Source organism: Polyergus mexicanus, unplaced genomic scaffold, assembly GCF_030449975.1.
Source record: "Polyergus mexicanus isolate NDT 795.1 unplaced genomic scaffold, iyPolMexi1.0 SCAF_5, whole genome shotgun sequence".
NCBI classification, from domain to species: Eukaryota; Metazoa; Arthropoda; class Insecta; order Hymenoptera; family Formicidae; genus Polyergus; species Polyergus mexicanus.
Genome location: NW_027223325.1, coordinates 4,776,260 through 4,793,327, shown reverse-complemented (window position 1 = coordinate 4,793,327; position 17,068 = coordinate 4,776,260). Strand labels below are relative to the sequence as shown.

The window sequence follows — 17,068 nt, the reverse complement described above, 5'->3', positions numbered from 1 at the left end:
TGTATATTTTGTTAAAACAAAAATATAATTAAAAATTGAGTTATTATTTTTAAGTTTCAGGCAAAAACATAGTCATATGTTTTGTACTTATGAATATTAGCACAATGATTAACATATATTAATATTAATAATAATTAATTTATTTGTCTATGTAAGTAATACTTAATGATAGTAGCAAAAGTAATGCTAGACTATTATTCGCGAGTTTCAGATCTTTATTCTAAAACAGATGACAGATCTTGTTATACATGCTTACAATCTTTAATTAAATGGCAAGTTTTTTCTTTTAAACTGGTTATATAATTTTTTATGTTGTTCCTCTTCAATATTATCTAATCCACGATATATTATCTCAGATATCTATTTCCTTATGAAATATGAAATAATAACAATATATGATAAATATATGATAACAACGTAGGAAATATTATATTTAACATTTTACGCATAATATATAATTAACGCGTATATTATAAATATCTTTCATTTGACTCAATCACAGGTACAAGTGCTACACTCTACTAGAACATGTATAATACTGTATGTGCTTTAAATATCTTAGCAACTTATTTGTATGAAAAGATCTTTGAGCAACCGAGGTAGAGTGTAAAATATTAAGTAACACGTTAGATAGGAATGTAACATTCTCAATGGGAATGCATTCGTTTCAATGTAAAATATTTTAAAGCTTTCAAAGAACAGCTAGATAGATTAATCGACATTGTGCGCGTGGTTGAGGAATTACAGTCCTATTAACTGTCCAATCCTATTAATCTGCTGCTTACTGTCCGACTCCTTAAATAATACTTTCGAAATCGTACGCGTCAAAGGAAATGTTTCGTTTGTGCTGTAGCAAGTGCCATTCCAATCATCAACATTTAAAGACAGAATCATAGCTCCCTTGAAGCCACTTGTACGAATCCATGTACTCTGCGATATAAATAGTTCAAATATGAATTTATTTCACATGTTAAAGATTGCACACAGTGCAATATCATATAAATATAATGTTCAATATATATTTTACTCTAACAAAGGAAAATACAATACCTTGTAATAGATGCTCTCCTCGTTATCATAAGATATCCATTCTTTGTCTTTAAAAGCGTATGGTACACGACTTTCTTTGTTGAAGACATTCGCAGCTCCAGATTTTAAAAATTGACAAACTGTAGGATAAGTTACAAAACCCTTTATGCCAAGCTTTCCGAATCCACTAGTTGGAGCTTGTAAATTGTGATTCAATGGATTGTCTAACTGGTAAGAGTGACCGTAAGCTGGTATGCCGACGACGATCTTTTCCCGTGGCATTCCTTTGGCCACCCAATATTGAGCAGAGAAATTCACATTTAATGTGGATAAATAACCTGTTTCTGTACAACGAGGGAAGAGAGGAGCGTTCAAATCTGTGACTGGGAAGTACCAAACATAGAAATGATAATCGTATGACATGAGATTCACAAAGTCGACGTGCCTGTAAAGATAAAAAATATTTTTTTTTTTATAATATTGTTTTTCAAATATTTTACAATTATATTATTTTATGTAACACGCATACTCTGCCATTTCAGGAACACTATAACTTTGATCTACAATGGCCTGCGGCGCCGCGACTGCTACTGTCAGGAGTAATTTTTGTCTGCTACGATCGAATTCCTTCCGTAATTCCTGTAACAGCTGCACAAAATGTATCTTTTCACGATCGTCGGCTCCTATCCATGCGGGAAACTCCCAATCAACGTCAAAGCCATCCAAATGATAAGTCTTGGTTACATTTAATACAGATCTTATAAATCTGGACAGAAAGATGTTAACGATAGTTGTACATATTCTCTAAAATGTATTACATGTATCGTACGTGTGCAGCAATATGGGAGATCAATGAAAGAACACATACTTTTTTCTATTTGCGTGTGTCTTTACCATCTCGGAAAATCCATCGTGGAGCTCATTATTTCCGCCGGCGCTGATCATGACCTTCAATTTAGGTTCGCGATTCTTTAAAGCGACTACTTGCTTGTACACCCATGCATTGTCTCCTATATCGAGCATGTTGTCTACCACGCTCGCAAAACCCACGATAATATGCGTACAAATATGAGGGTCAATGTGCGACGGACTGAGCTCCCACGACGTGTTCAGGTCCCACGGTATTGTGTAGTAGCATACGATGACTTGGCTAAAAGGCAGGATAAATTTTTTTATGTAAGTACACAGGCTCGCATCTATCCTACATAGATTTCGGACAATTGAAAAATCCTTTTTCACCTGGTGGTATTGCGATGGTATTGTTCCGCTGCACCGACACTTGTGTTCCTGTCCGCATTCTGATTCTCCTTCGTCGATTCGGCGTACATCCGAGCCCTACGTAGCCACGTAGCAATCTTGGCATTGTCAATTTGTTCCTCCACAAATCTATCGGCTTTCGGGGCCCTCAGGACGAGTATGCCGAACCAAGCGCGCGTAATAAATAGAATCCCAACGATCAGGAATGTCAAAGTAAGACAAACGACTTGCGTTCTCCAGCGTGGTCTAAAGATATTTATTTTGTATTAAGTTGCATCAAAATATCTGAATAATATCTGAGTAATTGCGCGCATATAAAAGACCGTCACAGACGTGGAACATCGCGTTTACGCGAAGCAGAATCTTCGATTAATCGCGATGACCTTCTCGTGACGAGAGGCGTGAAAGTTCAAAAGCTAGGAATGACGTATGAATTTGCCGTAGTGCGAAAAATCGATATAAAATTTTCTGTCTTTCTCCCTCTCTCTCTCTCTCACACACGGATACGTTTCATTAAGCAATCCCGAAGAATACGCGCGTGTTTACGCAAACGCGATACACTCGCCCTCCCTCCCACCCCTCGTCTTCTCTTTTATAATACATGATAAAAAATATTATTATATATTAAGATATATGTATATACTCACTGTCTTATATCGGTTAGTAATTCATACTTGGCCTGTGGCACAGGTATTTGGTTAACCATTGAATGATTTTATTATTTTTACAATATTGCCGAGAGTCCGCGACAGATTCTTTCCTTAAAAAAAGAAAGAAAAAAAACACAATTAGACAAACGATCGAACGAGTGCTATTCTTTTATTGTCGACAATAAAGTCGACCCGTTTGACAATCCGTTCCGGATCGCGCGCTACTGATAATCGGAGACAAAACACGTTGGAGCACACACCAGCTGATATCATACGTAGTATCGGTACTATTACGTATCCATACGTAGACGGATCACGGATAGTCAACGAGCGACGAATTCGCGCTATTTACGACAACAATTGCGTAAGGTGATGGGTGTGTTCCATCGCGATTTACCGAATATATAAGGGCAACAATAATCGCGATCAACCAACGTATACATGTATATGCGTATATGTATGGTACGTACAATACATGCGACGATGTGTCAAATGTTGTTGCTCTTTCGCACGAATCGCCGATTGGTTCGGAAATGTCTCTCTAGGGGGCGTGTATCTGTAGATGGTCTGTTCATTTTGGTCACATACACTAGACTTTGAGAGCATGAACGTGTAAAATCATAGATGTAACATTAGCTGTCGATACGAGGAAGAGGGATCTCGAAGAGTTATAAATTCTGATTCACATGTGTCAATCATCGTCGCAAATCGATTTTTCTGTGATGATACGCACAGATTTGCTCTTGAGATTACATATATATATATTTTTTTTTGCACATTACATATATGTATATATATATTACACATTTGTATATATATTATTTGTATATATTAATATAAGTAATTTAAAAATATAACATGTTATAAATATATATGTATGCGTGTAACGAAGTATATGTAAATATTATACATAATATATAGCACCACACACACATACGTAAAAATATATATTTTATTTAAGTAATAAAATATAAAGGAAAAATAATTAATATAAAAAATTTAAATAGAATGTAATAAAAAAAGATTCGATAAATTATTATCGTTTCCCATTATTTTTTTAATTAAAATGGATGTAAAATGTTTCAATTGATCAGAAAACAGTCTTATAAATTATATATAAAACTTACAATAGCTAAGAAAGAACTTGTAGGAAGTACGTTCCGTTGAATTTGAGATTTGGTATCTGATATATAATACTGTGACGTGAATCACAGGAAGCAGTAAAATTAGTATATCAGCGAGACAATAAGACATCATCCTCGGGTCTTGGTAAACGTCGGTAACGTTCCTGTGTTACCAAATATACAGATAATCCACCAAATGATATGAATAGCAATCCTATACAGTTTATTAGTATTCCTTCGCTCACAAAGTCTGCGTATTTTTTTCTGAAATTTAAAGTAGGAGAATGCGTCTTTATATTTGATTGTTTGTTATCTTTGTTAATTTTTTTGATAAATCAATTGCCATATACCCCAATGTGAAAATTGCTTTCTCATTGAGTCCCAATAAACACGATGCGATTGCACCAATAAAGGTTGCAATGCCAAAATACACATGTATTGGCATATAAGAAGAGCGTAATGGAGATTGTAACCCAGGGAAGAGAAACGAGATACATCCAGCAACCCACTGTAAATAAGAGATATAATTAACGCATGTATTCCTCAATTCAAAATTATTGAAAACAATTTTTATAGGTTTACCTGACAACAAAATAATATTACAGTCGTTAATCCCACCCAGCTATGTAGCGTATACATATTTGGCGCAGGAGACGAAGATAAATTATGACTGTCAAAGACTGCTACTAAAGCAATCACTGTCAAGAATACAATAAGTAACATCATTCCTGCATGAGTCAGCTTTAGTCGGCGTTTGCGAACATTTCTTTGCGTTCTATAGATGAGCATGGCTAATGAATAGAAAACACATTGTTTATATTATATATACACTTATAATGATGAGAGACAATCAACTCTATGTATATTATACCATTAGCATACAGAAACACCAGTCCTATAGTCATTAACAAAGGATGCCAATTAAACTCAAGTTGAGGATTAGATGTCCATGAGAAACCATCTCTATAGTAACTCGTCCATACGATTACCAAAATTATAAGAAGTGCGCCACATGTCTCGTGAAGACTGAGAAGAGGAATGAAACCTTCCAAAAAATGACCTTGGGATGATTCTTCCATTTGATTCATATCTGAAATGTTTTATATCTTATTGTGTATATAAATGTTGAGATAAAATATAATATAAATCTTTAAAACAGAAAATGTATGTATGCTATATTTGTATAATTCTACAAATACTCGAATATTATATTACAACACTAAATTTATGAAATTCTTGATGGATGGATATACCTAGACATCTTGCATATTCATATGGATAGTTTGACATTATGTATACAACCTTAAACAATCCTTAAATAATTGTAACGATATTCTTTTCCCTTATTCGTTAATCTCATGACAAATATTTTTGGAAGCAACAGGTCACGAGCGAAAAAATTGGTAGATGACAAACAGATATGGAACAAAAAAAATCTTTTTATAAAAAGATAACACAATAGATAATACAAAATTAAATTGCCATCTGTAAATACATGATAGTCACATATTTAATACATCAATTAAGATAATAGTAAAAAGAAAAAAAAAACAAATCAATCTTTACATTCTGTTTATATGCGAGAAATAAAACGAAATAAAAAAAAACATCAGCGTTTCGTGAACAAAGCGTGCGAGCTGTCATTAGATGACTGAAACATATGTTTCGTCATAACGTACACAGCAGATGTAGGAGTGCGATAGCGGTCACTTTTATCTCTTAAATGGACCAATACAATTTGAATATCAGCTCTTATCAGTTTATTTCTCGATGACGCGATAATATTTATGTAATATAGGCGAGATGTAAAGAAAAGGCTTTCAACGAATACAACGAGATATCATCTGTTGCGTATACGTACCTTACTTTCAATTTTTTGCGAATGCTTACCGCGCAGATGTCAACAAGCACGTAGTTATGTATATATATCACATATATGTACACACACACACATATATATATAAGCATATATATGGGCGTCGTACTGCGTCGTCATATAATAAATATAGAACGTTCAAGTTTCCATCGATTTTTCCTCCAGCTAAAGAAAAATTTGCATTTTAAAGTTCTTGTACAGAGGAGAAAAAAATGAAGCAGCGTTGAGAATAAATAATTTGTCAATGATAAATATAATATTTCGCATCGTGCGAAAATTAATTAAATTGTATCGACGAGGAAAGGCATATATATTTTACAAAATCCCATACAGCACCGCAAGATTGCAATAACATTGCAGCAACATTTTTCTGCAAGATTGCAACATTGCAGAAACATTGCGAAATGTTGCTACAACATTGTTATGATATTGCAGCAACAACAAAAAATGTCCGCCTACAGAAATATTGCAATATAATATTGCTGCAACATAGCAATATAATATATATGCAATAATGCTTTATTAATGTATAAAAGACCAGGGTTGGGAAAGTTATTTTATAAAAGTAACTCGTTACCGTTACCGTTATTTTTTCTAAAAAGTAACTCGTTACCGTTACTCGTTACTAATTTTAAAAAGTAACTCGTTACCGTTACAGTTACTAAAAAGTAACGAGTCGTTACAATTTCCGTTACTTTTTTACAATACAAACTAATAAATTATTTTGCATAAGAAAAACTTTTAAAAAATTGTAAGCAAGATTTCATTCAAGGTTTATTACAAAATAAATGATTAAATTTTATCGAAATTTTTTATTAATTTTTAATAAAATTTGTTGCTCCATAGTATCATCATTTAAATGCCCTCTTTGTGGTGTTAATACAGAGCCACCGATGCTAAACATTCTTTCTACAGATGCACTGCTTGGTAGAGCTGTATTATATTTAATAAAAAGTTTTTTAAGTTTTGGATAATCGTTTAACATTTCTATATTACAATTATTTGATTTTAAAAACCGTTGCAATTCTTCTTGTTCAGATTCATTTTGCACCGTTTTTTCCTCAAAAATGAAAAAATCATCGTGATCGTCAGATTTTCCAGCTTTTGAAGAATTTTCAGTTGATCGGATTCCCAATAAATCCTCCAAGTAATTTTCAGCACGTTTTCTTTTTTCTCCAGTTAACCAGTTTAACTTAAATTTTGGATGTAAACATGCTGCTATTATTAATTCTTTTGTTTCAAATATTGTAAGAAATTTAAAATCAAATATAGTAAATTAAGCGACATTGTTTGTTTTATTGAAATTAATACTTTTGAATCAATAGTTTAAAATAAAATAATATTTTTCAATTAAATCCTTATTTAAAATTAAATAACATATGTATTAATCAAATTAATAAGTTACCTTTTATTTAAACCTTGCTGAATAGCTTCAACTAATGAATGGCAATCTATAAGGTCAGATTTATTGAGATTTTCTAATTTTCGTTGCAAGGTACTTAGAACTGGTAGTAAATGAGAGCTCTGCTTTTCCGAAAAGATAAAGCTCTCATTGGATATCGCGCGTCTGCAAGAGCCATAAGTTGATCAATCACATTCAAGCATTTTTACAACATAATAAGAATGCTAATTGGTCGATTTGCTTACGGCTTTACGGTTAAGATAAAAATTTTATCACGCACAATAGCAAGAATAATATCTTAAATAAATCAAAAAATTTGAAAAAAGTAACGATAAAAGTAACTGTTAAATTCGTTACTCGTTACCGAAAAATGTAACGAAGTTACTTTTTCCGTTACAAATAAAATTTGTAACTCCATTACCGTTACAGTTACCGAAAAAAAGTAACTGTAACGGTAACGGCGTTACAAGTAACGCGTTACTTCCCAACCCTGTAAAAGACGATGTATAATATATGATATCGCGTGTACAAATGTGCAAATGTGTATTATTAAACATCGGAATAATTGTAAATTATGTGTAAAATTAATGTAGCATTATAACATAAATAAAACATATATTGATTACTTTGAATCAACAAAAATCGAGAATGGTCGAATTGTCGAAAACGTCAACATACTGTCATGTCGTCTGTCGGTAACGTCAGTATAATGTTATATCAATATCTGGTAATATGGCGACGTTACCGATTGATTACGAGATTTCCTCCGATATTCAAAAAATCTTAAACACGACCTAGGTATTTTAAAGCCTTGTTTTGTTCTCCTCTCTAATTTTTTTTCTCGCTTAATTGCGTGTCTTTTAAGAAACGCGATTTTAGATGTAAAAGTAGCGAGTTTGTCTGATTATGTACGTTTAAGTAAGGCATATATGTATTAACGACCTTCAACAATTTATTTACATGACACTAACATGTGCTTGTATCCCATGTCCTTTATCCGCACCATCGTTAGTTTTCGATAGTCTTTCAAAACGTCAAGATTGCGATTGTCCAGGTACACTTTGTATTTAGGTATATATATTATTAATAATAATGCGTTCAATCTGTTAACAAAAAATTATATTCCAATCAGAGCGAGCTACAATTTTAATATATACGGGATGAATGTTAATTAAAAATAGAACGTTATTTATACATCTCTCTTTATTAAAATTGATAAAAATGTCTAGAATACGAAATAGCTCAAAGTACGTAAATATTATAAATATAATTTTATTCTCTTAAAAATTATCTTTTCAAAAATTATTAACGTCATTATTTTTTAAATAGAAATAATACACATTCGATCTTTCTTTTTCGTTATTGTAGCTGACATGAACATTGATTTAAGCATTAACGTACGTTATTTTGAAACGTCCTGAAATTTTTTTTGGAATCAGACAAACATTTTTTCAGCGCGTGTATGTGTTTATATAATTGTATTTATAGTTATTATATTTAATTACATTTATGTTTATTATTATGTTTTTATAATCATTATATTTACTTTGCATTAAATATTCATAGTATTATATATATAGAAATTAGCGGCGCGTTTACATTTTATCATACATTTTTCGTAATAAATACTAATATAATTAATGATTTTCAAGATTATGTTAAATATATCCTGAACGAAAGAATAATGATCGAACAACAAATATCACCTTTTGCATCGTCAAAGAAAATACACACGTATATTATGAAAAATGTAAACAGAATATTTATTTAGTGTTCGAATCGAAATCGATCTGATTTGCTCAGAAAATAGATATATCAAATAAATAATATTTTGATTTTAAGAGTATAAACATATGCCAATTATAAACATCTATCTATTTATCAGATTTGATTGATTCGAAAAAAAAAAAACTAATTTTATAAATTTCTTTTCTCGAATGATTCTAAATTTCTAAATATCAAGTATTTTTCAAAGCTCCTTCTATCTCAATGGAATCTCAGCTGATAATATGCAAGATACAAGAAATATATAATTTGATTAACAAATTTGATAACTTTAAAGAAAGCGAGGCTGGATTAAAAAAAAAAAAAAAAAAAAAAATTGTTTGATTAAACTTAATCCTGTTAAATTTAATAAAAAATGCATTGTATACATAAAATTAATTACTAATTCTTTCTTAAAAAGAAATACATATAGAAAGATCTTATATATTTTTAATAGAAATTACAATATTCCGTTTTTTTGTCACATGTTCTTTCTCGTATATTCTCATATAAAAGTCACACGATGAGAATAAAACCTCGGTGCTGTGTTTTACATTTGCATTTCTTCTTTTTTTTTCTTATAAAGAAACATTTTTGCAGATACATGGCAATTTGCATGGCGTTTCTGAAACTGTTATTAAGCAGTGGCTTAATATTCGTTGCAACGGCCGCTTTCATCGAGGAAAATGCGAAAGGCGAAACTGCAGTTATCCCCTGTTTCTCGGACTACGTAATACCAGTGAATCATAATGTCGAATTAACATTATTTGTCGAGAAATCTTCTAACGGATACTGTTATGCACCATTTCATCTCGAGGCGCAGCAAAACGATAACAACTTTGCCCTCTATGGAAAATCCACTGTCGTTGTTAATATCACTCGTCCAATGCGACACATAAAATTACGCCTACAACAACCGCAAATAAATGGATTGATATTCGTAATGAATAATAAACAAAAATTTCAGAACGGCAAAATACAAAAATATTCATACGATTACGATACGCAATCGTATGATCTTTATTTCCAGAGTGAATTATTAGAAGGGCTTTATACTATAGAGACGGATTTTGTGGGCGGTTTAAATGATATCGTAGGCCTCTCCGTATTTTCTTACTCGAACTCAGAGCAAGAAAGGTGAATAAAATTAAAAGTATATTGCATTTATTGTAGATATCATTTATATTATTCTTTATAAAAAATTATATATATATATATATATATATATATATATATAATTATTTTATTTTTATAAAGACATAAACACATTATACATGACTAAAAATATTATTTCTTTAAACATATATCATTTACATAAAACGCATATGTAAGTTCTTTTGATTTATCGTCTTAGATATGTCATTATAAAATGTTATAGGTGGATAGTCGCAATAAACGATCTTCAGAAAATCGTGGCCCAATTAATATTTCCATGTTTAGACCGGTCGGAATTAAAGCTCAACTTAACCATAACTATAAGGCATTATATATACAATTTGGTGTCAAATCTGAAAGAAACAAAGTATACGAGTGAAAATGGCATAAAGTCGTGGCAATATCACATTACTTCCATGACACGTAATTATCTCGTTTTTATCGTGTTGAAAGACTTCATTTCTGTTACTCATATGGAACATAAGGACATCCAAATATGGTACAGAAAGGACTTGCAGTGGCACATTGATTATATGTGGGACATTATCTATGATGTCTTCAAATATTTAGAAAACAAATGGCTTATAAAGTGCTCCTCTCCGACAATGCACATTATAATTCCAAACATAAAAGATGGTATAATGAGTCCGGGACTCATTTTTTATAGGTGAAATATGCATATAATTAAAAGAAGATATTAATCTTTATTGAAAAGTAAAATCAGTTTTGACGATTTAAATTTTTAATAAAAAAATATTATATGTTTTCTATTTTTTTTTTTCTATATGTAGAGAATAATTATAGTTTTGCCATTTTATTTTTATAGACTTATCAGGTTTTTATAGATTTTTATAGAATAATCATAAAACTGGTGTTATATTTTCAAATTTATTTAAGAGAACTCACGAACTCTCTCTCTCTCTCTCTCTTTCTCTCTCTCTTTCTCTCTCTTTGCCTTTTTACTTATTAAAGTTTATCAGATTTTTATTTTACACTCATGTTAATAAAGACATGAGTCGATTTATGGAAATTGCTTTCAGTGAATTAATATATTTACAATTATAACCGGCATACAAAATTATTAAATAATATTCTTAATAATTTACATAAGGTCTTTTGATATATAATACGGTATTATATAAATATAATTTTTAGAGAAATAGATATCATGCATAGTGAAGGATTGGATCATGAAGCAAACCAAATACGAATAAAGCGCTTAATAACGCAGAAACTAATATATCAATGTCTTAGTAATACGTCATCTTGGTTAATAGACGGATTGGTTACACTAATAGAAGTGGATATTATCGATAAGGTTATTTCATATATATATTTATCATATTATAATTTATTCTTACACACTTAAATAAATATTTGTTGATATTGTTACGTTTGTTGAATTTTAAAGTTTTTGTAAATTTTTTGTTCTTTCCGTTAAGATTATAGAAAAATAGCTATTCAATTCTTTCAAATTCTCTTATAAAATTTGAAATAAGATATAAAAAGAGAATCTTTTACATGGAAAAATAGCGCATATACATAACGTACAACCTGCAATTAAATTATTAGGATGGCGTAAAAGAAATCCGCAGGCATTCTTTCGCATGAATTCAATTATATACATCTTTCATCTCAAACAATTAAATTGCATATTATTTTATAGATATTTTCTTATAATTCTATAAACCTAATATAATAGCAAAACTTATTTTAGCGAGTATATAGTAATGCTTTGTCGATATTGAATATTTTTTATTCGTATATTAAAACCATCATATCTCTTTAGCTTTACAAAGAATCCCGTATGCTGGATTTGTTCGTGGTACAGAATCAGCAGGAATCTCTTCATTTCGATTATCATTTTAATGGAAAAGCCATAGGCGAAGCCGGCAGTCACTCTGAAATTGATTTACTTCCCTCTTTTCCCTATTACAACAAAGGTAAAATTGAATAAATATAATTAAAACAATTGTTTGTCAATTCTGAAACGCGAATTTTCATAAAGAAGATCCAATGATGAAATAATTTATTAATACATTAAATTTCTATAAAAAACATGCGATTAATTAATTAAAAAATTATTAATTCTAAGTCCTCATTTAATTAAGACTTAAAATTAAGTTTTCGCTATGAAATTGGCTAAGAATTTATGAACGTTGTAATAAGTTTATTTCAAACATACGTACACATTCTAAATGTTATAATGTATGTTGCATAGCGCCCTTTATATTGCGCATGTTTCGATATATAATTACCGATGAAATATTTCGAGAGGGTGTTCGCAAATATGTAAGCAGGCAGTGAGTAATATAAAATTGTATTATAATAATTACATGTCACATATACACAATGTCATAAAAATATAGACTAATATACGTATATAAATTTGACATATACACAAATTATATATTAAATTTATATACGTATTAGTCTATATTTTTATTTAAATATAAACAGCTTTATATATTTCCTAATATGCGATCTATTATAATGTTTACTGTCAATAATGTTAGAGATTTTTTAAATTTAGGGCATTTCATTCAACGACAACTTCTAACAATTTTTGGACTGCTATGGAAGATGCTCTGGATGAGAATTTAGAACCAGAATACATACATGAGCATAATATTAATTTAAGAGATACAATGATTGCTTGGATGAAACAAAAACATTATCCCGTAGTGTCGCTAATACGAGACTATTATTTTGGCTGGGTTTCTGTATGGCTAGAAAGCTACATTCAATCGGAACTGCAGGAGTTGAGAATTCCTTTGACTTTTACCTCGCAGACATATCCTAATTTTAACCGTACTTCGCTCGACAATGTCAAGTGGTTAAGATATAAAAGAACAGATTGGCCGAGATTGGATGGATTCTCTATAAACCATAAAGAGAATGGTTGGATAATAGCCAATTTGCAGCAATCTGGTGAATATTGATCGATATATACAGGGTGTCCCATTTTAAAGGACCCACTCAAATATCTCAGAAACACTGCGTTAAATCGAAAAATGTTTCAAACAAAAGTTGTGTGACTTCAAGGGGGCCATAAGATGGTGACAGTGATTTGACCTTGGAAAATTATTTGAAGGTCATGTGAAGGTCAACTTTAAAATCTTAAATGGAAACCCCCATTTTTTATTTAGTATTCTTGTAGCTTGCTTCGAGAGCTTTCCAAAACACTATAATAAAATATTTTTTTATTAAGTACTTTTTGAGTTATTTTATATTTTAATCTGATATCTTTTGATATAAAAAATTAAATATCTCGTAAAATATTTAGTTTTTGATAATCTTACCGTAATACGTCTATGTACAGAATAATGAGACAAATCAATTAGTATAAAAAAAAATTGTTTTTAAGAAAATTATTTACAATGTATTTTTTTAAACAATTATTTGTTTTTTTTGGCACTAATTAATTTGTCTTATTATTCTGTACATAGAAGTATTACGGTAAAATTATCGAAAACTGAATATTTTACGAAATATTTTATTTTTTATATCAAAACATGTCAGATTAAAATATAAAATAACTCAAAAAGTACTGAATAAAAAAATACTTTATTATAGTGTTTTGGAAAGCTCTCGATGTCAGCTATAAGAATACTAAATAAAAAATGGGGGTTTCCGTTTAAGATTTTAAAGTTGACCTTCACATAACCTTTAAATGATTTTCCAAGGTCAAATAATTGTCACCATCTTATGGCCCCCTTGAAGCCACACAACTTTTGTTTGAAAGATTTTTCGATTTAACGCAGTGTTTCTGAGATATTTGAGTGGGTCCTTTAAAATAGGACACCCTGTATATATGATAATATATATGTATTATATGTATCCGTTTATATTATACATATAATTGATGTTTTACTAAATATCATTCTATATTTTTATTTACATTGTTTAATAACGGAATCTCAGATATATCACATGTGCACACTAATATTATAATATTCAGTAAAATTTTCTTTTCTAAACTATTATATCATCGAATCTAATCTTACTCTGCTTATAATTTGTTTGTTATTTATGCAGTCAAGATCAATTCAAATTGATAACAAAATTTTGTACATAACTTAATTCTACGGAATTACACACAATTTGTAAAATGATCTCATATAATTAATAATTTATAATTTGAAAATTTTTTTTTCATAATATGATTATTCTTATACATTTTGCGCGCACGTGCACCAATATACCTATATACATGCACTTTAAATTTAAAAAGATTAAATTTAAACAAAGAAAAATATGTAGATATTTGCGTAAATATTTATTGTCATAAATTTAATCAAAAGGATTTAATAATATGTTAAATTTATTTATTGCGCGACAGGATACTATCGTGTAAATTACGATTCCGAGAATTGGAATAGAATTACGACTTATCTGAACTCTGAGGAATATACGAACATACACGTTCTCAATCGTGCACAAATCATCGACGATTCGTTCCATCTTGCAATACAAAAACAACAGAATTTTTCCTTATTCTGGAATCTCACGAGATATTTATCGCGGGAGACAGATTACATAGCATGGTATCCTATGTTCAAAGCTCTCGAATACATGTCTAACATCTTTCCATTTCAAAATAGAATAGTCGACGATATCAAGGTAAATAATATCATAGAATTTATCTAAAATGGACTATACAGAGTGTCCCGGGAGGAGAGGTCAATATTCTAGTTCTAGAAGATAATGATATGAATCATTTTAAGCAAAAATATTCATATAAACGAGTGTTCCATCTCAAACAGTTTCCGAGATAGAATTGTTTGAATGTACAGTTACAAAATTACTGAAGAAAGAGATACTATTACTGTATTATTACTATACCAAGTACCGTTTCTAATTTATTGTTCAAGTGACAGATATTTTTTACAGTTTATAATAAATTTTAATAATTTAAATTAATAATTATTCTAGTTATTTTAATTTTAATATATATATATTTTTTTTATATTATTCGGGATAGAATACTCGTTCATATGAATATTTTTGCTTAAAATGACCAATGTTATCACTTCCCAGAACATTGAGCTTTCTTCCTGGAACACCCTATATAATAGGGGCATTATACAAGGATTTTTTAGTAAAAGTTAAGCACTATTTAATTTGTGTATACACACACATTCATATATCACATCTTTCTTCCGAAAACATAGTAATTCAAAATATAGAATTGATAATATTTGACATATTTTTAGATTTCTCTACATAAAATATTGGGTAATCTTCTTGCAACAATAGGATATCACAGACAGTTTAACGAAAACATTTTCACGAAATATTTAAGACAAGAAGCCACAAAATGGGCATGTACTCTCAATCACCAACGGTGTCTAGAAGAAGCCAATAATAAATTGCAACAATATTTCATACATTCTGAAAGAAACATGTACATTTCCTTTTATTTAATTTTTATTATATTACACATATATCTCTTAATAAATTATTTAATCAAGAGATGCAAAAATTAAATATTTTTTTTCTTTTTTTTCAGTTTATTTCCATGGTGGAAGGAATGGACATACTGTGAAGGTTTGAAACTAGCAGATGGTTATACTTGGAGGCGTCTACTTCATAAACTGTTACGAAAAGACTCATATATACAAAAAACTAATAAAACTTTGGAAATGTTGGCCTGCCCTCAAGATTTAAATATTATTAAAGAATATCTTAGTCTTATAACATCAAATATGAAGAATATAAATATTCTAAAGATGATAGAAGACTTTGAGAATATTCATATTTTTCATTCTATTGTTGCAAAGCATTCTAACGACTTTGATATACTTGATCTCATATTTTCGAATTTTTACAATATAAAACCATGGTAATAATTTTTTAAATAATATATATATATATATATATCAATGAAAAATTCATAATCACATTTTTATTCATATATTAACAATAAATTGCTGCATTTTCTTTTCACAGCAAAGTTAGTACAATTGTAGCGTTAATTGATATCATTAATCATGTGTATTCTGAAGAACAACTTAAAAAGGTAAGTTTTATAAAGTTAAATCTCATTTATTTATTAAACTTTTTAAATTAATCTTATATATTTATATGCTTGTTCATATATTTATTATTTGTCTTAATCATGTTAAAAATTATTTTACATGACAAACATGCAAGAATATTATAAGTATATGTAATGTAAAAATGATCTGTTTAAGGTGAGCCAATTCGTGATAGATAAGATAAAAATAGAAGGGTCACTAAGTTCGTATGTTGAATACAAGATCAACTTACGATCGTCTCAAATCGAGAAACAAGCAATCTTTCTTCAGCTTTTAAAACCTGCAGAAGATGTAACATATATACGACATTGAAAAAAAGGGTTGGTCACGATAGAAGATAATACATTTTGCTGATGTTTTTATATTTCTATTTTTATATATATATTATCTGCTCTTTATTGTCTTTTTAATATTTATTTTTAATAATTATATTATTAATTTTAATAAATATTCTATATATGTTTCTATATTAATATTTATCATTAATACTTTTTTAATAATACATTTTAATATATATTTATTAAATATTAATTTTAATATTATTATTATCAAAATATCTAACGTTCATATTATATGTATTTATATTAATATTAAAATATATTTAAAATATATTGATATTAATATTTAATATATTTTTCAAATATTAATATATTTTAAATATTGTATCTTGAATAGGTCAAACTTGAAATATATCTTTGATTCTATGACTTACGGTAAATCACAAGGTATTATTTTATATATTAATAGACTATTACTATCATTATATATAT

At 29.3% G+C, this 17,068-nt stretch overlaps 4 protein-coding genes across 9 annotated transcripts; 2 read left to right on the top strand and 2 right to left on the bottom strand.

Moving 5' to 3' along the window:
- Nucleotides 1–208: 208 nt before the first annotated feature.
- LOC138932988 (chitinase-3-like protein 2) lies at nucleotides 209–4,143 on the bottom strand. Of its 4 annotated transcripts, none has more exons than XM_070295364.1 (7): nucleotides 4,064–4,143; nucleotides 2,934–3,046; nucleotides 2,269–2,532; nucleotides 1,898–2,179; nucleotides 1,559–1,795; nucleotides 1,051–1,474; nucleotides 209–930 (listed from the first exon to the last, which is right to left on the bottom strand). In XM_070295364.1, exons 2-7 carry the CDS (start codon nucleotides 2,990–2,992, stop codon nucleotides 742–744), a joined length of 1,455 nt encoding a protein of 484 aa, XP_070151465.1. In that variant the 5' UTR covers nucleotides 2,993–3,046; nucleotides 4,064–4,143; the 3' UTR covers nucleotides 209–741. The 4 variants fall into 4 exon arrangements, with proteins under 4 accessions (XP_070151465.1, XP_070151461.1, XP_070151464.1 ...); XM_070295360.1 differs by lacking the exon at nucleotides 4,064–4,143 and adding an exon at nucleotides 3,407–3,530; XM_070295363.1 differs by lacking the exon at nucleotides 4,064–4,143 and adding an exon at nucleotides 3,334–3,414.
- A 27-nt stretch (nucleotides 4,144–4,170) lies between these two features.
- Nucleotides 4,171–5,963, bottom strand: LOC138932989 (transmembrane ascorbate-dependent reductase CYB561). 3 transcript variants are annotated; one of them, XM_070295366.1, is made up of 5 exons: nucleotides 5,922–5,963; nucleotides 4,932–5,150; nucleotides 4,643–4,851; nucleotides 4,411–4,568; nucleotides 4,171–4,324 (listed from the first exon to the last, which is right to left on the bottom strand). In XM_070295366.1, exons 2-5 carry the CDS (start codon nucleotides 5,146–5,148, stop codon nucleotides 4,171–4,173), a joined length of 738 nt encoding a protein of 245 aa, XP_070151467.1. In that variant the 5' UTR covers nucleotides 5,149–5,150; nucleotides 5,922–5,963. The 3 variants fall into 3 exon arrangements, with proteins under 3 accessions (XP_070151467.1, XP_070151468.1, XP_070151466.1); XM_070295367.1 differs by lacking the exon at nucleotides 5,922–5,963 and adding an exon at nucleotides 5,740–5,909; XM_070295365.1 differs by lacking the exon at nucleotides 5,922–5,963 and adding an exon at nucleotides 5,314–5,605.
- Nucleotides 5,964–8,368: 2,405 nt separating this feature from the next.
- Nucleotides 8,369–10,928, top strand: LOC138933264 (endoplasmic reticulum aminopeptidase 1-like). Its single transcript, XM_070295856.1, has 3 exons — nucleotides 8,369–8,409; nucleotides 9,703–10,239; nucleotides 10,481–10,928. The coding sequence occupies exons 2-3, from the start codon at nucleotides 9,707–9,709 to the stop codon at nucleotides 10,926–10,928; spliced, it is 981 nt and encodes a 326-aa protein (XP_070151957.1). The 5' UTR covers nucleotides 8,369–8,409; nucleotides 9,703–9,706.
- A 569-nt stretch (nucleotides 10,929–11,497) lies between these two features.
- LOC138933263 (aminopeptidase N-like) lies at nucleotides 11,498–16,610 on the top strand. The gene is made up of 9 exons (XM_070295855.1): nucleotides 11,498–11,575; nucleotides 12,047–12,200; nucleotides 12,479–12,560; nucleotides 12,791–13,188; nucleotides 14,600–14,880; nucleotides 15,474–15,664; nucleotides 15,770–16,102; nucleotides 16,210–16,279; nucleotides 16,455–16,610. The coding sequence occupies exons 2-9, from the start codon at nucleotides 12,065–12,067 to the stop codon at nucleotides 16,608–16,610; spliced, it is 1,647 nt and encodes a 548-aa protein (XP_070151956.1). The 5' UTR covers nucleotides 11,498–11,575; nucleotides 12,047–12,064.
- Nucleotides 16,611–17,068: the final 458 nt, after the last annotated feature.